The 21,850-nt window shown below is 47.1% G+C and overlaps 1 protein-coding gene across 3 annotated transcripts; it reads right to left on the bottom strand.

Moving 5' to 3' along the window:
* Positions 1 to 4,443: 4,443 nt before the first annotated feature.
* asb8 (ankyrin repeat and SOCS box containing 8) lies at positions 4,444 to 13,643 on the bottom strand. Of its 3 annotated transcripts, none has more exons than XM_063066550.1 (4): positions 12,348 to 12,548; positions 8,075 to 8,262; positions 7,293 to 7,397; positions 4,449 to 6,367 (listed from the first exon to the last, which is right to left on the bottom strand). In XM_063066550.1, the coding sequence occupies exons 2-4, from the start codon at positions 8,186 to 8,188 to the stop codon at positions 5,783 to 5,785; spliced, it is 804 nt and encodes a 267-aa protein (XP_062922620.1). In that variant the 5' UTR covers positions 8,189 to 8,262; positions 12,348 to 12,548; the 3' UTR covers positions 4,449 to 5,782. The 3 variants fall into 3 exon arrangements, with proteins under 3 accessions (XP_062922621.1, XP_062922620.1, XP_062922619.1); XM_063066549.1 differs by lacking the exon at positions 12,348 to 12,548 and adding an exon at positions 13,425 to 13,642 and having other exon boundaries at positions 4,450 to 6,367; XM_063066551.1 differs by lacking the exons at positions 8,075 to 8,262; positions 12,348 to 12,548 and adding an exon at positions 13,425 to 13,643 and having other exon boundaries at positions 4,444 to 6,367.
* Positions 13,644 to 21,850: the final 8,207 nt, after the last annotated feature.

Genomic DNA, 21,850 nt, shown 5'->3' with positions numbered 1-21,850 from the left:
GAGAAATTTGAATTTATAACACAAAGACTTATATTAGTTTTTTGTTAACCTCATAGATTTTATTTGAATCCAATATGATTCATAGTTGAACTAAATAGCACCTTTAACTGGCTACACTTGTTTCCTTTACTTCAAAGAGCCTTGAGGTGTTTTGCTGCCCTGGTTATAAGAAAACATATTTAATGGGTCAAAAACTTGTTATGGCAATATCAGTCGTATACCAAAATAAATTATTTTGCAAGTCTAAAATAGAGTGTACTCAGAAACCAGTTTTGCTTTATAAATGATTCATGCAGCCTGGCTTGTCAGTAATTTGCGGTGTCATCTTTTTCTTCATGTCTGTCTTGATCAAAGTAATGCCATCAGCTGAGGATAATTTATACTTTCTTATTTCATCCGATTTTCGTTCTCTTCCCATGTACTTGGAGAACCTGGTGTAATCACTTTGGGAGTCTTCGCTTACACAACTATGTGGCCTTTGAACCGGATCACTGAAATGCCTTCAGGTTTCCTGGCACCTTCATATATCTCTCTCTGATGCTATAATTGTGATTAGAGTCATAAAGCACTACAGCACAGAAACAGGCACTTTGACCCCTCTAGTCCATTTCAAACTATTTATCCGTCTAGCACCATCAATCTGCACCTGGACCATATCCCTCCATATCCCCCCCCCCCATCCATGTACCTATCCAAACTTCTCTTAAAAGTTGAAATCAAAGCTGCATCCACCACTTCTGCTAGCAATAGGTCACATACTTTCACCACTATCTGAGTGAAGAATTTCCCCGTGTCCCCCTTAAATATTGCACCTTTCACCCATAACCTGTGACTGTTAGTTATAGTCCACCCAATCGCAGTGGAAAAAGTCTGCTTACATTTACCCTGTTTATACCCTCAAACCGAATTTACAACCAATTGGTGACCAAATCCCAACATACCCACTCCCCTCTCCCACCCTGTGTCCTTTATTACTTCATTAATCAAACATATATCAAACTTAGATTTAAATTTAATGATTGATCCAGCATCATTTACAATTTGTAGAAGAGAGTTCCATATTTCTACCACTACCTGCGTGTGAAAGTGCTGCAAAATAACTTTGTAATTTTGTCTTCCTTATCTTGTATATTTGATTGGGGATGCAGTGAGAGGAGACAGTGGCTACAAACTCCTGATGGGATGTTGCTGAATCATTCCACGTAAACTTATCTTAACATCACTTCGTATCTAGGCAAGGAATACATGTTTGGCACAGTATTGAGGGCTGAAGGGCCTGTATTGTGCTGTAGGCTTTCTATGTTTCTAATACAAGTCACGGAGTCATCACAGTATGGATGTAGGCCCTTCGGCCCAACCAGTCTGTGCTGACTATGGTGCCTACCCAGCTAGTCTCAGTTTCCTGTGTTTGGCTCATATCAGTCTAAGCCTCAACCTTCTGTGTACCTATCCAAGTGATTCTTAAAGGATGTTATTGTACCTGCCTCAACCACTTCCTCTAGCAGCTCGTTCCATACACTCACCACACTCTGCATGAAAGTTACCCCTCAGATCCCTTTTAAATCTTTCTCCTCTCATCCTATGCCCACTAGTATTGGATTCCACTCCCCTACGAGTTGCAGGTGGAGATACGTCTGTATCGAAGGAAGTGTAAGGTGCTCCTTCCCTCCATTAGCCTGCAGCTCACCCTTGGACAAGGCATAGCACCAGCTTAGCCCCTCCCGATCAGGGTCAGTGAAGCTATGGGAGCTGGTGGTGGGTGGTCGTATGAGCAGCTGGTGCATGTCACAAATCCTGGTTATGTGACCACTAACGCCAAGCAGACAATCTCTGAGGAGTATTGATAATGGCTGGGATCACCTGTCTTGTAAAGGCACTGCCCAGAAGGCAATGGCAGACCACTTCTGTAGAAAAATTTGCCAGGAACACTCACAGTCATGGAAAGACCATGATTACCCACATCATACAAGGTACATAACGAGCGAATGAACCCTGGGGAAAGGACTTTACCACTTTATCTGTAAGTTCTCCCCGTGACCACATGAATTTCCTCCAGGTACTCCGGTTTCCAGCCACATTTCAAAGACGCATGAGTTAGAGTTAGTATTTATTTATTGAGGTACAGCACGGAATAGGCCCTTCCAGCCCTTTCAACTGTGCCACCCAGCAACCCCCGATTTAACCCTTGCTTAAACGTGGACCAATTTACAACGGCCAATTAACCGACCAACTGGTGCACCTTTGGATTGGGGGAGGAAACCAGAACACTGAGAGGAAACCCACGTAGTGAGTTGTGGGCATGCTAAGCTGGTACCCGAGTGATGGCAGCACTTGAAGTCTTTCCCCAGCACATCCTCTGAATACGTTGTCAGTTCACTGTATGTTTCAACGTACGTGTGATAAATAAAGCTGATCTTTAAGCTTAAGCCCACCTTTGATTCTCCTGTGTTCCAAGGAAAAGAGACCTAGCCTGCCCAGTGTTTGGATTGCTTCCTTACCAGAATTGACTAAAGAAACCAGCAGTTTCCTGGATACTGATCAAGGAGAAAAATCAAAGGGCCATTCACTTTGCTTTTGATGACTTCCCTTTAATAGTTAATTATGGGTTGGGGAACTAGACTGATGGATTGGATGGGGAATTGGGGACAAGGTATATGTCTTAGATCATAAGATATAGAAACAGAATTAGGTCACTCAGCCATCACGTCTGCCCTACCTTTCCATCATGGCAGACCTACTTTTCCTCCCCACCCCATTCTCCTGCCTTCTCCCTGTAATATTTAATGCATTTACTAATCCAGAATCTATCAACCTCCACTTTATGTATACCCAATGATTTGAATTGCAGAGACTTACTGCTCTCTGGCGAAAGAAATTCCTCTTTTGTAAAGGGATCTCCTTCTATTCTGAGGCTTTGCTCTCCGGTCCTAGACTCCCCCACTATTGGGAACATCCTCTGCATATCCACTCTATCTAAGCCTTTCAGTATTTGGTAGGTTTCATTGAGATCTCCCCTCATTCTTCTAAACTCCACTGTGTACAGGCCCAAAACCATCAAACGCTCCTCAAATGTTAACCCTTTCATTCCTGGGATCATTCTCATGAACCTCCTCTGGACCCTCTCCAATGCCAGCACATCCTTCCTTAGAGATGTGGCCCAAAACTGTAAATGTGGTCAGACCAGTGCCTTAGAAAGCCTCAGTTTGTGTCGAGGTGAGACCTTCAGAAATAGACCTGACATGTATTGGTAACTGTACTAAAAACCAGATAGCACTGATTACTTACTGCCTGGTCCTCCACCTTTGTCCGTCCTTGGCCAATACCACTGCACACAGATGTAGAAGGATTCTTCATTGCTGTTTCCATTACCATTTTATTTGACTAGTCAGGGTCGTTAGCCCTGAGCTGAATCCCTTGAACCTGGAGGACTGGTGGCCAACTCTGGGTCTGGCCTCTACCCTTCAACCTGTTTGGCAGGGGTGACCCTACCAAGAGCCAAAGCATAAAGCCCTGACTCCAGCCAGCATTGCTCTTCGGGTCATTGAAGGACGCAAACCTCCAAAGCCGGATTAGGTTGTGGTCCTCTTGAAGGAGATTCCAGTGATACTTGTGTCAATACGGAATAGTTTAATATCACGCCTTTATGTCCAGTATCCTGAAGATCCAGTGATTTAGTGAATGGAAATGATTGCCCAAGGAACAATACATTAACAAGAAGCTCAAGGATATCAGAGAAACAAGTCTTACAATGATATAGCATTCTGGAAAACAAACTGGCCAGCTGTTGGTTATTGGCTTACCCATGAAAATTTAATTATTTTGCTGACAATTTCCATTACTTGGTCAATTTAAATGCTTCTAGGCATCTTGTGGGGGAAATGATCAAACAAAATTTGAAGTTCAGCAACATAAAACGATAATAAGGCTGATGGCCAAGAGCTCGGTCAAAACGTGGAGAGGATGTTTCCTTTGGTGGGAGAGCCTAGGACCAGAGGACACAGCCTCAGAATAGGGGGTCGTCCTTTTAGAATGGAGATGAGGAGGAATTTCTTCAGCCAGAGAGTGGGGATCTGTGGAATTCTTTGTCGCAGGCAGCTGTGGAGGCCAAGTCTTTACACACTGTATATTTAAGGCAGAGGCTGGTAGATTCTTGATTGGCAGGGCATGAAGGAATACGGGGGGAAGGTGAGGAGGTTGGGGTTGAGAGGGAAGATGGAATGGTGGAGCAGACTCGATGGCCTAATTCTGCTCCTATACCTTATGGTCTAAACCTATAGCACAAACCTTTGCACCACAACAGTAATTGTTTTAAAAGCATACATCTCTTCAAACAAGACAGCTGGACATGTAATCTGTTGTTATAGATTTTTAAAAATTACATACATATAATTGTCTTTATTTGAAGAGGGAAAGAAGGACAGAAAGGCAGAGATTTAGAGAGAAAATTCTACAGCTTAGGGCTTCGACAGTTGAAGGCAAATGTTGAAACAATTAAAAATGGAGCTGAGTTAAAGAACAGATATAGAGTTGTACAGCACAGAAAAGGCATTTTAGTTCCCCTTGTCCATGAGGATTGTTTTGCCAGTTGACACTAATTCGATCTGCCTGGATGAGGATCAGAGATGACTCCAAGTGATAAGACAGTGTGGCAAAAACTGCACTCTGTATCAGATACAGGGAGTGTAACGGGGTGGTGTGGAGGGAGCTTCACTCTGTATCTGATCCCGGGAGAGTGTTATTGGACAGTGTAGAGGGAGCTGCACTGCATATTTGACCCCAAAGAGAGAGTGATGGGCCAGTGTGGAGGGAGCTTCGTTCTGTGTCTGACCACGGGAGTGTGTAACGGGGCAGCGAGGAGGGAACGCCAAGTGTGAGGCTTGAAAATGACCACAGTCAGGAACTCTGCAAATGTTTATTGGCTCCAGAATTTGTGAACACGTAGAGTACATTGCAGATAATAAGCTCTTCAGTGCGGACATACTCAAGCCTACGTCCCAATGTCACACACACACACACACAGACTCTCATTCAAAACATGTACACATTACAGAGTAGGCAGTGTTGGCAGGAGAGAGACAGAGGAGCCAATTGTCTTCCTATCCCCGTCTAGTTCCCAGCAGAAGGACTAAAACCCTTCCCTCTTCCCGTCTAGTAAGCAAGAGGGGCTGGACAGATTCCTATGCATATCTTGAGTACAGGAGAGGGGCCAAAAGGCCTTCTACCCCAAGCTGCTACCTGGGACAGGGGAAAAGGCCTCATATACTTGTTTAGAATACCAGAGAGTGGGCCATCGCCCTCCTAATCTCATCTAGTACCTGGGAGAGGGGGCGAAGGGCATCCGATGACAATCTACAGAAGAGGGACTGAATGGTATCCTACCCTCAACTAATGCCTGTGAGAAAGGCTGGGCTGAAAGGCCTCATATCCTTGTCTGTAGCACCGTAGAGGAGCCAACTGCCTTCCTACCCTCACCCCCTAATACACAGGAGAGAAGGGCCTCCTACCCCCTTCTAAAAGATCGAAGAGGGACCCATCACCTTCCTATACCCAAACCCTCTGGTAACCGGGAGTGGGGAGAAGGACCTTCTGGTGTTCTTCCATTACACCTGAGGGGGCCAACCTTCTTCCAAACCACCCTCCCGCCCGGTCAAGTACCCAGGAGAGGGGCCACAGGGCCTCCTCATCTCTTCTAAAACACTAGATAGAGACTCATCACCCTCCTAGCCCTCTTCTAGTACACGGGAGAAAGGCCGAAGAGTGTTCCTCCCACCAACTCACCCCGTCAGCCCAGCAGTAGCAGGTCCCGCTGGAGGGGCAGAGGCAGCGGGAGTGCGCTGACAGCGGGCGGCAGGTGGCGGGCGCCAAGCGAGCGGCGGACAGCGTGGCGGCTGAGGGTCCGGAGGGTATCGGGTCCTGGTCCCCTCGGTCCTCCCCCTGCCCTCAGTAGCAGCTCGAGGCAGGCCTGGCTCCTCTCTCCCCTGGCCTCCTCGCCTTCCCTCCGCAGCAGCCCCTGCAGCCGGCACACAGGGCTCTGCCCGCCTCGGTTGACGGCCCGTGGTTCAGCACCGTACTCGAGCAGGAGGCGGGCGCAGGCCAGGTTAGCCCGGCAGGCGGCCCAGTGGAGCGGGGTATCCCCCGCCCGATCCCGGGCATTCACCAAGCCCTGGGACCCCTTTCCGGCCCCCTCAAGCAGGGCCCGGGCGCAGGCCGGCCGCTCGCGGAACGCGGCCCAGTGGAGCGGGGTGTGGCCACCACCGTCACCCGCTGCTGCCTCTGCCCCCTGCGCTAGCAGCAGCCGCACGCAAGCAGCATCCCGCTCCGCCGCATAGTGCAGGGGAGTCCGCTGGTAGCCATCCTGGGCATTCACCTGGGGAAAGAGAGTGGCGGGGATGGTGAGAGTTGGGGAGAGGGGCAAGGGAAGGGGAGATGAAGAGAAGGTGGGAGGGAACAGAGAGGAATGGGGAAATAGCGGGTAAGAGGGCATAATGTGAGGGGGGTGTGGGAAAGAGGGATAGGGAAAGGGGAAAGATGGAAGGGAGGGAGGGGAAGAGGGAGGAGTGAAAGGATACAGATCAGGAGGGGAGGGGAGAGGGCGGGAGGGTGAGAGTGTGGAGAGGGTAAAGGTGAAAAGGGGAATGGGGGAGTGCAGGAGGAGAGGAGGAGAAAGGGAGGAGGGGGGATAGGATAGAAGGAGGATGGGGACAGTAGAAGGGATGCAGAGAGAAAAGGGGAGGGAGAGTGGAGGGGAAGATGAAAGGAGGGTAGGGAGAGAGGGAAAGAGGAGGATAGGGAGAGAGAGGTGCAAGGGATGAAGGGAAGTGAGGGAAAGAAATGGGGGAGAGTCAGAAAAGGCAAGCAAATTCAATGGCAGATACATGTGCAGAATCCATGTTGCCCTTGTCTCATTCCCCCTCACCTCCCTACCCTGTCAGCCTCCCTCCCACTTAACTTCCACCTCTTCCTTCTCTGTTACCTTCCCCCTCATTCCCCATTATCCATCTCCCCTTCCGCTCCCCTTGTTACCCCCATAATGCTCCATTACCCCATTGTTATCCTCTTGTAAACTCCATATACACCTCTACCTCATTATACCACCTTCCTCGTGTTATCCGTTACCATCCAATACCCAACCCCTTGCTTCCTTCCTGTTATCCCCTCATTCTCCCTCTCCGCGCTGCCCCTTCTCCCAAACACCCTCCCCCCACTCCCTACTTATGTCTGTTAACCCCTCACTCCCCCCCACTCTCCTCTTCAATATCCTCTCCGCCCCTCCTCCCCACCATCCCCCTCACCTCTGCTCCGTTCTCCAGCAACAGCTCCACACACTCGGGATCAGCCATCATACAGGCGCAGTGCAGAGGTTTCAGCGTGCCGTGAGTACAGTTCACATCCGCGCCCTGGGGGTCCGGGGATTGGGGGAGGGATAGAGGGAGCAGATCACCCTCACACTCATCTTCTATCTCCCTCCTTCCTTCTTCCTCTCACACACTCCTCGACCTTCTCCCTCACACTACCGCTCCCTCTCTCCCACACTCCCCCTCCCACTCTCACACTCCCCCTCCCACTCTCACACTCCCCTCCCTCCCTCTCACACTCCCCCTCTCCCTCTCCCACACTCCTCCCCGCTCTCCCACACTCCCTTCCCTCCCTCTCCCACTCCTCCCCGCTCTCCCACACTCCCTTCCCTCCCTCTCTCTCACACACACTCCCCTCCCTCCTCACTTTCTCACAATTCCTCTCCCTCCCTCCCTCTCACACTCCCCCTCCCTCTCTCCCACACTCCCCCTCCCACTCTCACACTCCCCCCTTCACACTCGCCCCTCTCCCTCTCCCACTCTTCCTCCCTCCCTCTCTCACACACACTCCCCTCCCTTCTCACTTTCTCACAATTCCTCTCCCTCCCTCTCTTTCACACACCCCTCCCTCCATCACTTCCACATTTCCCCTCTCCCACACCCCCCACCCTTCTCACACTCTCCCTCCTTCCCTTTCCCTCACTCCCTCTCCCTCCCTCTCTTCCACACTCCCCCTCCCTTTCTCTCCCTCACTCCCACCCTCCTGCTCTCTCACTCACCCTCTGGATCAGGCCGTGCACTGTGTCGTGAGGAAGACCGCGGAGGGTGATAGCCCTGATCAGTCTCTCCGACAGTGAGTACTTGCTCTGGATGCTTTCCATCACGGCCCACATGGTCTCACCCTTCAGTGTTGCCAGGACCCCGGTCTCAGGGTGAGGGACTCTGGTCCTGTGAGGGAATGGGGTGCCTGAGGAGGGGAGAGAGCAGGGTGAGAGGGGTCCCGAGATTTAGGGGGGGGTGTGGGTTCACTCCACCCTCTTGTCCTTCCTTCTCTGACCTCCCTCCCTCACCCCATCTCTCCCTCCCTCCATCCACCTTCAAGCCTTGCTTTCAGTTCCCTACTTCCCCCTCCAACTTCCCTCACCTCTATTCTCCCTTCTCCCTCCCCACCTTTGGCCTGTTTCCTCCCACCATCTCTTTCCTCAACTCTTACCTCTCCCACTCCTTCCCTTCCTGATCTTTCCCAGCATAATCTTCCCCCTCACTTGCCTCTCTCCCCCTCACCCTCATTCCATCCCCTCCCCTCCTTCCCTCTTCCTTATGTGAGGCACAGATAGACGGCCAGTATCTTTTTTCCTAGGACTCAAGTGTCTAATACCAGATAAAATTTCAAAGTAAATGTATTATCAAAAATATACATCACCATATACTACACTGAGATTCATTTTATTGCGGGCATTCACAGTAGACCAGAAACATACAAAAGAATCAATGAAAGATTACACTCAACCAAGGATTGACCAACATTTAATGCCTGGCCTGCACCTAGGTGAGAAACCCATTGTAACCAATTTTCACAGGGGCTCCACCGAGAGTGTCCTGACCAGATGCATCATTGTCTGGTACAGAAATTGCAAGGCATCTGACCATAAGACCCAACAAAGAATTGCGAGGACTGCTGAGAGAATCACTGGGGATCACTCAAATTGTTTAATGTCATTTCCAATACAAAAGTGTAAAAGAGGATGAAATACAGTAATTGTTACTCCAGATCTGATGTAGCACGAAAAACACAATGAGATAAAGAAAATAATCATTAAAATAAAACGTCCATAAAGTGACACTAGACACTATACAAAAGGTGGCTGGCAGGAAATGATAAAGTAGTGATGGGGGGCATGTTGTGGGTTTGTTTAGTGGGTGGAGGTGTTGATCAGCCTTACTGCTTGGGGAAAGTAACGGATTTTGAGTTTGGTGGTCCTGGCGTGGATGCTACATAGCCTCCTCCTGATGAGAGTGGGACAATAGTCCATGAGCTGGGTGGGTGAGATCCGTCATGATGTTATTGGCCCTTTTCCGGTGCCTTTCTGTATATGCAGTATGTATTTGATGGTGGGCATGCGGTGGCAGTGATGTGTTGGCCAGTCTTGACTACCCGTTGTAGAGCTCTCTACCGTGCATTTGTGGAATGACATGAGTATACTGTAGATGTGCATAGTCCAGCTCTCTTCAGCCTTCTCAGAAAGCAGAGGCAATGAGTCAGAAAGCTAGTCACCAACCAACATACCTACCAAAGTGAGTCACCAACCAACATACCTACCAAAGTGAGTCACCAACCAACGTACCTACCAAAGCTAGTCACCAACCAACATACCTACCAAAGCTAGTCACCAACCAACGTACCTACCAAAGTGAGTCACCAACCAACATACCTACCAAAGCTAGTCACCAACCAACATACCTACCAAAGTGAGTCACCAACCAACGTACCTACCAAAGTGAGTCACCAACCAACATACCTACCAAAGCTAGTCACCAACCAACATACCTACCAAAGTGAGCCACCAACCAACATACCCACCAAAGCTAGTCACCAACCAACATACCTACCAAAGCTAGTCACCAACCAACATACCTACCAAAGTGAGCCACCAACCAACATACCCACCAAAGCTAGTCACCAACCAACATACCCACCAAAGCGAGTCACCAACCAACATACCTACCAAAGCTAGTCACCAACCAACATACCCACCAAAGCTAGTCACCAACCAACATACCTACCAAAGCTAGTCACCAACCAACATACCTACCAAAGTGAGCCACCAACCAACATACCCACCAAAGCTAGTCACCAACCAACATACCCACCAAAGCGAGTCACCAACCAACATACCTACCAAAGCTAGTCACCAACCAACATACCCACCAAAGCTAGTCACCAACCAACATACCCACCAAAGCGAGTCACCAACCAACATACCTACCAAAGCTAGTCACCAACCAACATACCTACCAAAGTGAGCCACCAACCAACATACCCACCAAAGCTAGTCACCAACCAACATACCTACCAAAGCGAGTCACCAACCAACATACCAACCAAAGCTAGTCACCAACCAGCATACCCACCAAAGCTAGTCACCAACCAACATACCTACCAAAGTGAGTCACCAACCAACATACCCACCAAAGCTAGTCACCAACCAACATACCTACCAAAGCGAGTCACCAACCAACATACCTACCAAAGCTAGTCACCAACCAACGTACCTACCAAAGTGAGTCACCAACCAACATACCTACCAAAGTGAGTCACCAACCAACATACCTACCAAGAGCACTGCTAATGCCTTAGCCTTGTCCCTCTCGTCCTACCATCAGGCAGGAGATGCCGTACCATTACAACAAGGTTAGAACAAGGGCTTTTAAGGTGGGAAACTGCTTCTTCCCCCAGGTCATCACGTATGAAGTGCTTGTAGCGTACTCTTTACCTTTTGACTGGTGTCGTAAATGCACCTTATTATTTGTTAATTTATTTATGCTAGTATTACTTTGTGTTATGTGTGAGTTACTGTACATGTACTGTGTTGTGGACCTTGGTCTGAAGGAACATTGCTTTGTTTGTAATATATATGTATATGGTTGAATGACAATACCCTTGAACTTGACTTGAATATGAACTTGAGTTACTTGTTCTATGTACCCCGTTAAAGGCAAAAATCTTAATAGCGTTAGAGGGATCTTAGAGTCAAATCCAAAGCTTCCTGAAAAGGGCTACACAAGTTGATAAGGTGGTAAACAAGTTATGTAAATGGCATGCTCAGGGAACTGAGTTCAAGAGTCAAAGTTATGTTTCAGCTGTATAATCTGCCATGGACGGTCCCAAGCCCAGCTGCAAAAGAAAGAGGGTTGGGCGTGGGGCCAGTAACTCCATTCCACAAAAACACAGTGCTACAGAAACACCAACAGAAGCTCCAGAGACCTCATCTCTGGGAGAGGAAGGATCCATCAAGAAGGTGGGCTAAGCCTGGAGACAACATGAAAGACTGACCCAGGACAGGGGACTCTGGTGAGCTATTGTCAGCGGCCTATGTTCCAGAAAGGGCGAGGGGGCTTAAGTTTATAAAATTCTGGTCAGGCCAAATGTGGCCATTACAATCAGCTCCGATTGCCTCATTATAGGAAGGGAGTGGAAGCATTGGATTAAGTGCAGAACAACTTCACCAGCACGCTGCCTGGATTAGAGGGCATGAGCTATACAGAGAGGTTGAACAAACTTGGTTTGGTTTTTTCTGGAGTGCCAGAGGCTGAGGGGAGACCGGATAGAAGTTTATAAGATTATGAGAGGCACACAATAGATGGCCAAAGTGCAAGACCCTGTTGGACATTGTCAATGTCAAATGCTGCAGGTCCTATTAACTGATTTATTGGCAGATGGCAGGGGGGAGCTGTGCGGCCTCAGACGTAGCGAGGACTTGGCCCCAAGCCCTACTGTCACCTGTTTACAGCTGCCCAGGGGAGAGGTGTCGGAGTCAGTGCGCTCCACCAGAAGCAGCGTGGCGTGGTGTATAAGCTGGAGCCAGTGCTGACCCCAGTGTTTGCTCAGCAGAAGACAGGCTGTATTGTGTCCAACTGCAGATTTCTGCAACATTCATGGACCTCAGGGTCTTGCTGGACTATTTTTTTGTGTGACTGCATTTCACTGACATATTGAATGTGCTTGCTATCTTATCTGTGCCTTGTGCTGAGTGTGACTGTTGGTTATACCTTGGCCTTGGAATAACACTGTTTCATTTAGATGTAGTCATGTATAGTTGAATGACAATTAAACTTGAAGTTGAACTTTTACCCCAGGGTTGAAACTAGAAAGCATGCATTTAAGGTGGGGGGGGTAAATCTAAAGGTGCTGTGGGGGCAAGTTTTTACTTTACACAGAGTGGTGGGTGCCAGGAAGCCAAACGCAAACGAGGCACTTAAGCAGCTCACAGATGGGCACATGACTGTACAAGGAGGGGAGGGACATGGACATTCACGTAGGCATTTAATTACCAGTTTTGTTAATTCAGAACTGGCACTGTGTTCCTGTGCTGTACTGTTCCATATGTTTCATGTAACATGGTTAGGAGTCCTCCATCTCGGGTCCTGACACTTATGGTACACCCCTCAAGTTGTCCTAGGCCTGGCAGAGGAGGGGATCCTGGGGTTAGAGTACGTTGACAGTCTGGGGTTGGTAGGAAAAGACTAAGCAGACTGGATTTGAGACCCTAGGGAGTTGAAGGGAAGATGGGGGGGGGGGAGCAACATGTGGAGAGATGTCAGGTATGGAAGTGGGGGGAGGTGTGAAAAGAAAGAAAGAACGAGGGAGAGAAGGGAGAGAGAGGGAAAGTGAGAGCGAGGTTGATAGTGAAACAGACAGAGGGAGGGGAACTAAGGAAGGAAGAGAGTGATGGATAAAGAGATGTAGATCCAGAGAGATTAACAAATAGTGAGGGGGAAGAGGTACTAAGAATGGAAGCAGACAGAAAGTGAGAGAGGGAGAGAGAGAGAGAGACAGACAGACAGAAGGACAGAAACTGATGGTGATAGAGAGAAATGTGGAAAGTGTGAGCAAAATAGGGACTGAAAGAGAGATACAGAGTAAGAGGGAAATGACAGAGTGACAAAAATGGAACCAGAGGGGGAAGACTTAGAAAGAGTGAAAGAGAGAATAAGTGGTTGAAAGAGAGATAGAGACAGAGGGAGAGAGAGTGTTAAGGGGAGGAGGGAAATGGGATGGGGAGAGAGACAGAAAACTGACAGAGTGAGATGGGGGAGACAGTCAGAGACAGATAGTCAGAGAGAGAAACGAAAGAGAGCCGAGAGAAAGGAGAGAGAGGAGCGAGAGAGAGACATAGAAAGAGGGGGTTTGAGGAAGGGGTGAGAGAGGGGTCAGACTAACCGTTCCCTACGATGGAGGAGCAGAGAGGTTTTAAAAAGGCTGCAGAAAACAGGCAGAGGCCCAGGGCTCTGCAAAACACACACAGTTCCGGTGATCTGTACACACACACACACACACACACACACACACAGTTCCTCGGGGTCTGCACACAAACACACATACACAGACCCCAGACACACAGTACAGACCTCAAGAGCTGGATTCCTCTCCGGCCTGTGAGTGTGTGCCTGCCGGACTGGGAAGGGGCGGTTCCATCTGTCACTGGTTTATTGCCTAACATGGACCGGCAGAAGGAGACAGATACTCGATGTAGGTCGGGGCGGGGAGGGTGCAGGAGGTGGGGAAATGGAGAGAGAGAGAGAGAGAGAGAGAGAGGGAGGGAAAGGGGAGGGAGAGGGGTGAGGGTGGGGAGAGAGCAGGGAAGGTGAGGGAGGGAGGAGGAGGGGAAGAGGGAGGGAGGAGGAGGGGAGAGGGAGGGAGGAGGAGGGGAGAGGGAGGGAGGAGGCAGGGAGGAGGAGGGGAGGGAGGGAGGATGAGGAGAGGGAGGGAGGGGAGAGGAAAGACTGAAAAAAGGAAGGGGAGGGAGAAAAAGAGAGGGAGGAAGTGAGATTCACTCTGCGTCTGACCCTGGGAGTATGTGACGGGCCAGTGTGTAGGAAGACTTGTGTACGGTGTTCGAGAATGTATGCAACAGTCAGCAATTCCTGCAAGTGTTTATTCATTGCTAAATTCAAGTCAGTGAACAGTGCAAAACTATCTCTAACACACACACACACACACACACACACACACACACCAAGTTCTCTCCCATCCACACCCCACACCCCCTCCTCCATTATGTATGGAAGAGATGTGCCATAAAGCCTCACCCCCCTACTAAAACTCTGATAAGAAACCAAACTTTTTCCTTCATCTAGTAGAGGGAGGTGGGCGAAAGAGTCACCTTGTAAAACGCTGGAGTGGGGGCCAACACACTCCTACCCCAGTCCAACAGCTGTGAGATGGGCTGAAGGGTCACCTAACTCCTCCTTAACCCCCATCTAGTACCCGAGAGAGGTCGGAAGGCCTCTGTGCCTCCTGAAACACCAGAGAGGGGCCAACCTTCTTTCTAACCCCCGTATGGTACCTGGGAGATCGGCCAAAGGAATTCCACCCCCCCCACACACACACACACACTTCCACACTCACAGTAGCTTCAAGGAGGCCTGAACCCTCGCCCCACACAGGATGGGTGAAGGGAGGAGGAAGAATCGCAATTCTGTGGGACCTTATCAAAAACCTCACTATAGTTCATACAAGCGACATTTATTGCACTGCCCTTCATCTTTGGTTACCTCCTCAAAATGCACCATCAGATTTGTGAGACATGATCTCCCCTGCACAAAAATACTCTCAAAGTTCAAAGTAAATTAATTATCGAAGTACACTTATGTCACCATATACAGCTTTGAGATTCGTTTTCTTGCGGACATACTTAATAAATCCGTAACAATAATAACCGTAATAGTGAAAGACTGCACCAACTTGGGCATTCAAAAGTGTGCAAAAGACAACAAATTGCAAATATGAAAGAAAGAAATAAGGTAGAAGACGATGAGTTATACTGCTCTCGTTGCATGCAACTCGTTGCATGCAACGTTAGGTTCAACTCTGAGTGAAATTGCAGAAAGTTTGAAGTTAATAACTCATTTCCTTTTACCTTAGGCCACGAACTTATCAATCACCCCTGCTGTGGACCGCTTTCTGGAGGTCCCAAGATGCCGACTTCTATAAAGAAGGGATCCGTATGCTCCACGAGTGCTGGACTAAGTGTGTAAGTGTAGGAAAAATAAATGCATTAGGTTTCTAAAATTGACTCCTTCTACCTTAGGCCATGAACTTATCAATCACCCCTCGTAACTGTTCCTTGACCTGGTGGTGTGAGTCCTGAGGCTCCTGTACCTTCTTCAAAGTTTCAAGTTTCAAAGTTAATTTAATATCAGAGAACCTTGAGATTTGTTTGCTTACATGCAGCCACAAAGCAAGGAACCCAAAAGAACCCAATTAAAAAAATAAAGACCAACACCCAGTGATAATTTACCACAATTTACTTCAGAAAAGATGTTAATGGTAATGTTTTTAGACAAATTTCTTGCCCTTTGAACTAGAAGTGAGCTGTCGCACACACCATCTTAACAGGGAGAAGAGAGCACGGCCTGGGTAGTGGGAGTCCCTGATGGTGGATGCTGCTTTCCTGCGACAATGCTTCCTAAAGATATGCTCAAAGGTGGGGAGGGCTTTACCTATGAAACTATTTCCATTACTATTTGTAGGATTTTCCATTCAAGGTCACTGATGTGACGCAGCCAGTCAATGCACTCTCCACTACAAATCTACAGAAGTTGGACAAAGTTTTAGATGTCATGCTGAATCAACACAAACTCCTAAGGAAGTTGAAGCGCTGCACTTACTTACGTGCCAGGCCGAGGACAGGTCCTCTGAAATATTAATACTGAGGAATTTAAATTTGCTGACCCTCTCCACCTCTGATCCTCTGATGAAGACTGGCTCATGCACCTCTGGTTTCCTTCTCCTGAAGTCAATAATCAGCTCCTTGGTCTTGCTGACATTGAGTAAGAGGTTGTGTTATGGCACCACTCTGCCAGGATTTCAATCTCCCTCCTATATGCTGATTTGTCTCCACCTTTGATTCGGCCTTCATTGAGTTGAGTTCCTCTCTGTGCCTTGTGGCGCATCAGGTGGCAACTTTGCCATTTCTTTAGCATTTGTCTGCTTTTTACAGGGCCAAGTTGCTATCTAAATGCTCAACACAGCATGGATGGTAAGTGTGCAAGGAGCTGGCCAGATTTGAACCTGGGACCACTCACCTTGAAGTCCGGTCTGGATGCCGCTACACCACTGGCTGGCTGCTCTTTATTGGACCACAATTCCCTTGCCTCGCTGAGGTCCAGGTCACCTTATCCTGTATATGGTTTACTTGCTCCAAGTTTGATTTAAGAGCCCTCAAACTCTGACACTGTATCTCCCAAAATTAGACTTGATTTTCTAAGCTCTGATACTTAAATCTATGAATGTCCAAAACCAAACTCTGCTTTTCATCACTTGATCAAAAGTGATCATTAAAGCTTCAGTCTCCCACTTTTCCGTGAACTGTGTCCTTTGAAGCCGGTAATAGCAGCTTGGCCACATCTTTCTGCAAGTGGTTTGAAGGTCTTCCAATCGTGGCAGGACATCTGTCTTCAGAAACAAAACTAGAGAAGCCAGCACTCTTCAAAGTAGGAAATTTGCCATTAGAATGTGTGCCAATAAAAGTCACTTATAAAGCAATTAAAGATGCTGGAAATGGATAATACAAAGCCAAGCACTTTGATATACTCATGGTGGGTTTAAGGCTTGACCTGTGCTGTGCAAGAGTTTTGACTTTACTCTTGAGAGTATGATGCAAAAGATCATAAAAGAGAAAAAAAAAGAGACTTCTTAATCCTGCAGGGTGACAGTTTTCATTGTTAGGTAGGTAATTAGGTATGTCGCATCCGGAGTTTCTCCGGTTAGAAGACGATTTCCTTCCACGCGTCTCTGACGTAGTGGGGAACCGTATACGAGGCAAGTTACAGCAGTGGTTTGCCATTGCCTTCTGCCGGGTGAGTTTCCAAAGAGATCACCAGCTCGTAACCCAGCACGGATGGAAAGCGTGCAGGGGAGCCGGCTGGATTCGAACTCGGGACCTTTCGTATTACCAAGAGGACAATGCTTAAGAGTTATGACTGAGGGAGCATGAATTAGCTGGAGTTGCATCCACTAGATAACCAGGAATATACACTCAATGGCCACTTTATTAGGTATACCTGCTAGTTAATGTAAATATCAAATCAGCCAATCATGTGGCAGAAACTTAATACACAAAATCATGCGGATATGATCAAGCGGTCCAGTTGTTGTTCAGACCAAACATCAGAATGGGGAAGAAATGTGATCAAAGTGACTTTGACCATGGAATGATTGTTAGTGCCAAACTCGCTGGTTTGAGTAAGACCATAAGACCAGGGTCGCGGTCCGGTGGTGTAGTGGCATCCACACCAGACTTCGAGGCAAGTGGCCCTAGGTTTGAATCCAGCCAGCTCCTTGCATGCTTCCCATCCACGCTGGGTTGATTGATGAGCTAGTAACTGGGCCTCGTATGAAAACAGACAAAAATACTAAAGATATAGTAAGCTTGATGCCTGGTGCAGCACAGGGCACAGATAGGAACAGCAATCGGACCATAAGACATAGGAGAAGAACCAGGTCATTGTGTTGTGGTGTATTTAATTTTGTAAAAAATATTTGATGAAAGTCTAAACAGTTCCAGGTGACACTTTAACTGTCTGTGAGCTCGTAGCATGTAAGGTGTCTATATAAGTTAAACACTATTGTAGGTTTGCTAAATGTTTGTTAATAGCGACCGAATCCTTTCTGGCCTCAGGCGCAGAGGCATGTGAACAGAAGATCAAATAGCTTGTCTGTCTCCGTGTGTCTCGCTACGCTTGAGGATTGAACTGCTATTTATTCGGGCACCTTTCGCTCAGTTCTTAATGACTTCACCTAGACCGAGGAATCACAATCATTGGTGCATAGGATGGACCAGGGTGATTTCATGAGCTGGAATTCAGAGATCCCCCGGTGACAGCAGCAGTCAAGTGGAGATTACTAATCGTGAGCCCTGAAATCTTTGTAACATACTACGTAGTATTTATGGTGAACGCGTCAGATGAAGGGTCCCAGCCCGAAACGTTGACTGCACCTCTTCCTATAGATGTTGTCCGGCCTGCTGCGTTCACCAGCAACTTTTATGTGTGTTGCTTGAATTTCCAGCATCTGCAGATTTCCTTGTGTCTACGTAGTATTTATTGTGGTTTATTTGTGCTTTCTGCTTTATGATAATAAATTAGGCTTAAGTCACTTTGTTGTGCTTGTAAGCTTATTACCACATTTGCTGGACACTCAAATTGCTTGGATGTTTTGGGTCCGATCAACTCAGCCCATTAGATATCATTCCTCTCTTTATGTCTGCTCTGCCCTTCCATCGTAGCTGATTTATTATCCCTGTCAACCCCACTCTCAAGCCTCCTCCCCATAACCTTCAAGAACCTATCAACCTCTGCTTTAAATATACTCAATTACTTGCCTCCACGGCCATCCATGGCAATGAATTCCACAGATTCATCACTGTCTGGCTAAAGAAATTCCTCTTCATCTCTGCTCTAAATGGACGCCCTCTATTCTGAGGCTGTTCCTTGTGGTCAGAGAAACCACTGGAGACAACATCCTCTCCATGTCTACTCTATCTAGGCCTTTCAATATTTGACAGGTTTCAATGAGATAACCCCTCATTTTTCTAAACTCCAGTGAGTACAGGCACAGAACCATCAAACACTCCTCATATGTTAACCCTTTCTTCCCCAGAAACATTGTCATGAACATCCTCTGTACCATCTCCAATGCCAGCACATCTTTTATAGATATGAGCCCAAAACTGCTCATAATACTCCAAATGCAGTCTGACCAATGTCTCATAAAGCCTCAGCATTACATCCTTGCTCTTATATTCTAGTCCTCTTGAAATGAATGCTAACATTGCATTTGCCTTCCCACCATTGACTCAACCTGCAAGTTAATCTTTCGGGAATTCTGCACAAGGACTCCCATGTCCCATTGCACCTTTGATTTTTGAATTTTCTTCCTATTTAGAAAATATTCTGCTTGTTATTTCCTCAAAGAATTCCAACAAATTTGTTAGACAAGATAACGTGGCCTATTTTATCATCTGCCTCCAAGTACCCCGATACCTCATTCTTAATAATGGACTCCAACATCTTCCCAACTACTGAAGTCAGATTAACTGGCCTTTCTTTTGCCTCTCTCCCTTTTTAGTGTGGAGTGACATTTGCAAAGTTCCAGTCCTCTGGAACCATTCCAGGACCGGGTAATTCTTGAAAGATCATTACTAAGGCCACCGCAATCTCTTCAGCTGCCTCCTTCAGAACGCTGGAGCGTAATCCACCTGGTCCAGGTGACTTATCTACCTTCAGACCTTTCAGCTTCCCAAGCACCTTCTCCCCAGCAACTACACTCACTTCTGCCCCCTGATACTCTTGAATTTCTGGCATACCTCGAGAGCAGGGGTTGCCAGTGTGTTTTATGCCATGGACATCTACTGTTAACCGAGGGGTCCATGTATAAACCCAGGTTGTAACCTCAGATCCATCATCTTCCACAGTGAAGACTGGCGCAAAATACATATCAAGTTTGTCTGCCATATCTTAGAAACTATTCACCTCCTCGGATTTCTATGCACAAGGGTCTCTGGAGTTGAAAGAGAATGGTGCAAAAAAACCAACAAAAAAAAAACATCCAGGGAGTGGCAGTTCTGTGGGTGAAAATGCCTTGTTAATGAGAGGTCAGGGGAGCATGGCCTGACTAGTTCAAGCAGGCAGGAAGGTGACAGCAACCACATGCTACAACAGTGGTGTGCAGAAGAGTATCTCCGAATGCACAACATGTTGACCTTGAAGTGGATGGGCTACAGCAGCATACACTCAATGGCCACTCTATTATGTAAGGACATATCCAATAATATGTCCATTGAGTGTATTTGTCTCTTCAAACAATGACTACTTGACTGGATTCAAACAGTAGGCTTGGGTAATCACAGGACCTGGTGGTTACTGATTAAAACGTATCAATCTAAGACATTAGGAACAAAGATCCGCTGAGCAAAGGTTTGTTTTGGTGACATTTAGTAGGAATTCCAACCAATTATTCATGAGGATGAAACTTATTTCAAGAAGCCATAGCTGGAAGGAGGCATATTTCTAAGCATAGAGTTTGGCATATCTGTATCAGAGCAGAAAAGACATCTCCACTCTGTAAATAGCCTGAAAGTCTGTGAAGTAGAATTAGATTTGTCACATGCAGATTGAAACATAGAGTGAAGTTCACTGTTTGTGTCAACAACCAACGCAGCCCAAGGATGTGCTGGGGGTAGCCACTCTTCCAGCACCAATTTGGCATTCCCACAACTTACTTACTAATCCCAGCGTGTACGTCTTTGGAACATGGGTAGAAACCAGACTGCCACATGGTCAGGGGGAGAAAGTACAGACTTCTTAAAGACAGTGGTGGGAATTGAAACCCAATCACAATAGCTGGCGTTGTAAAGTGTAACGTTAACCACTATACGACCTTGCCACCCGACAATAGCCCATGCCTACCCAACATTGAAAATAGGTCTCTGAAATAGAAAATAATATTAAAATATTATAATAATATAATGCAAGCATGAAAATATTAGATGAAAAGGAAACATTTGCCAGGAGGCTTGTTTATTAAGGATTTTGCTCTTGCCAAGTGTTTTTACTTTCTGATGTTAAAAAGGGCTGTACGATGGCGAGATATAGCTTAAGGCTTGAAAGAATAGAGGAGCAATTACTGGAGAAATAACTGGGATCTAAGGACATATTTGAACATGAAAGAGTTGGCACAATTTTACAATCACTCTGTATATGGAATGAAAGCTATTCTTTACAACCTAGCTCCGAGACGGTTTCATTTATGCAGGGCCCCAAATGCAGGGGCACTCCAAGGCCTAAGGGTTTTGGCAGCCATTGGGAATCTTTAAGGACAGACGATCAAAAGCTTGGTCTAAACGGCCAGTAGGAAATTGTGTCTGAGAGGGGTGGAGAGGAGGAGAGGTTCATGGAAGCAATTCTGGGCCATGGTAGAGAAGGCAAAGTCAAATCAGCTTTATTATCATGCACAGAGTCACAAGAGACTGCAGTTATTGGAAATCTGGAGCATCCGCTAAAGGAGCTGGAGGAACTCTGCAGGTCAGGCAGCATCTATGGAGGGAAATGAACAGTCAACTTCTCCAGACAGGCCTCGAATCCATAACATTGACTCCATTTTCCTCTCTAAATGTTGCCTGATCCGATGAGTTCTTCCAGCTTCTTTGAGATTTGTGCAAGAACATCTGCGTCCAGGTGCAATGAAACCTTACCTTCAGTAGCATCACAGGCACATAGCATCAACTACGCAATGTTCACTAGAAATATATAAATAAAAAATGAGTTTACAAGAAAGAACACAATTAAAGGAGAGAAAGACCCTCCCGCCCTACCAAAAAAACAACAAAGGCCATTGTAATGCAAAGTGGGCAGTATTTCTACACTGAAGCAACACACTATGTTTCTGTACTGAAGTACTGATTAAGGATGTGCAGGTTGGTTAAGAAATGAATGGCTGAAGGGAAGTAGCTATTCTTGACTTCAGTCTTCTGCCAATCCTGCCCAATGGTAGCGGTGAGAAAATGACATGGTCTTGATGGTGGACCTTGCCTATGGCTTGCCTACTAACGGAGGAGTGACTAACATAAGGAATGCCTTTGAAGAGAAAATTAGAAGGCCATGGTTACCTTGGAAGCAGTGGGTTGTAAACAGCAGAAGGAGTGGACTATCTCAAATTACCTGCTCACCTGCCACTTCAACAACCCCCTGTCCCAGCTGTATAACAGATATAGACGCTTGAGAGCATGAACCACCAAACTCTAGGACAACTTCTATTCCACAGTTAGCAGATA

Source organism: Mobula hypostoma, chromosome 13, assembly GCF_963921235.1.
Source record: "Mobula hypostoma chromosome 13, sMobHyp1.1, whole genome shotgun sequence".
NCBI lineage: Eukaryota > Metazoa > Chordata > Chondrichthyes > Myliobatiformes > Myliobatidae > Mobula > Mobula hypostoma.
Note: the sequence above shows the minus strand (reverse complement) of the source record. Positions and strands in the feature narration are given on the sequence as shown.

What these genes read in the sequence shown, in the direction of transcription:
- asb8 (XM_063066549.1), bottom strand. Translation starts at nt 8,188, where the DNA reads ATGTGGGCCGTGATGGAAAGCATCCAGAGCAAGTACTCACTGTCGGAG. An exon ending in TGCACGGCCTGATCCAGAGG is followed by an intron (nt 7,398 to 8,074) that starts GTGAGTGAGAGA and finishes CCGGACCCCCAG; the next exon opens with GGCGCGGATGTGAACTGTAC. An exon ending in TGCTGGAGAACGGAGCAGAG is followed by an intron (nt 6,368 to 7,292) that starts GTGAGGGGGATG and finishes CTCTTTCCCCAG; the next exon opens with GTGAATGCCCAGGATGGCTA.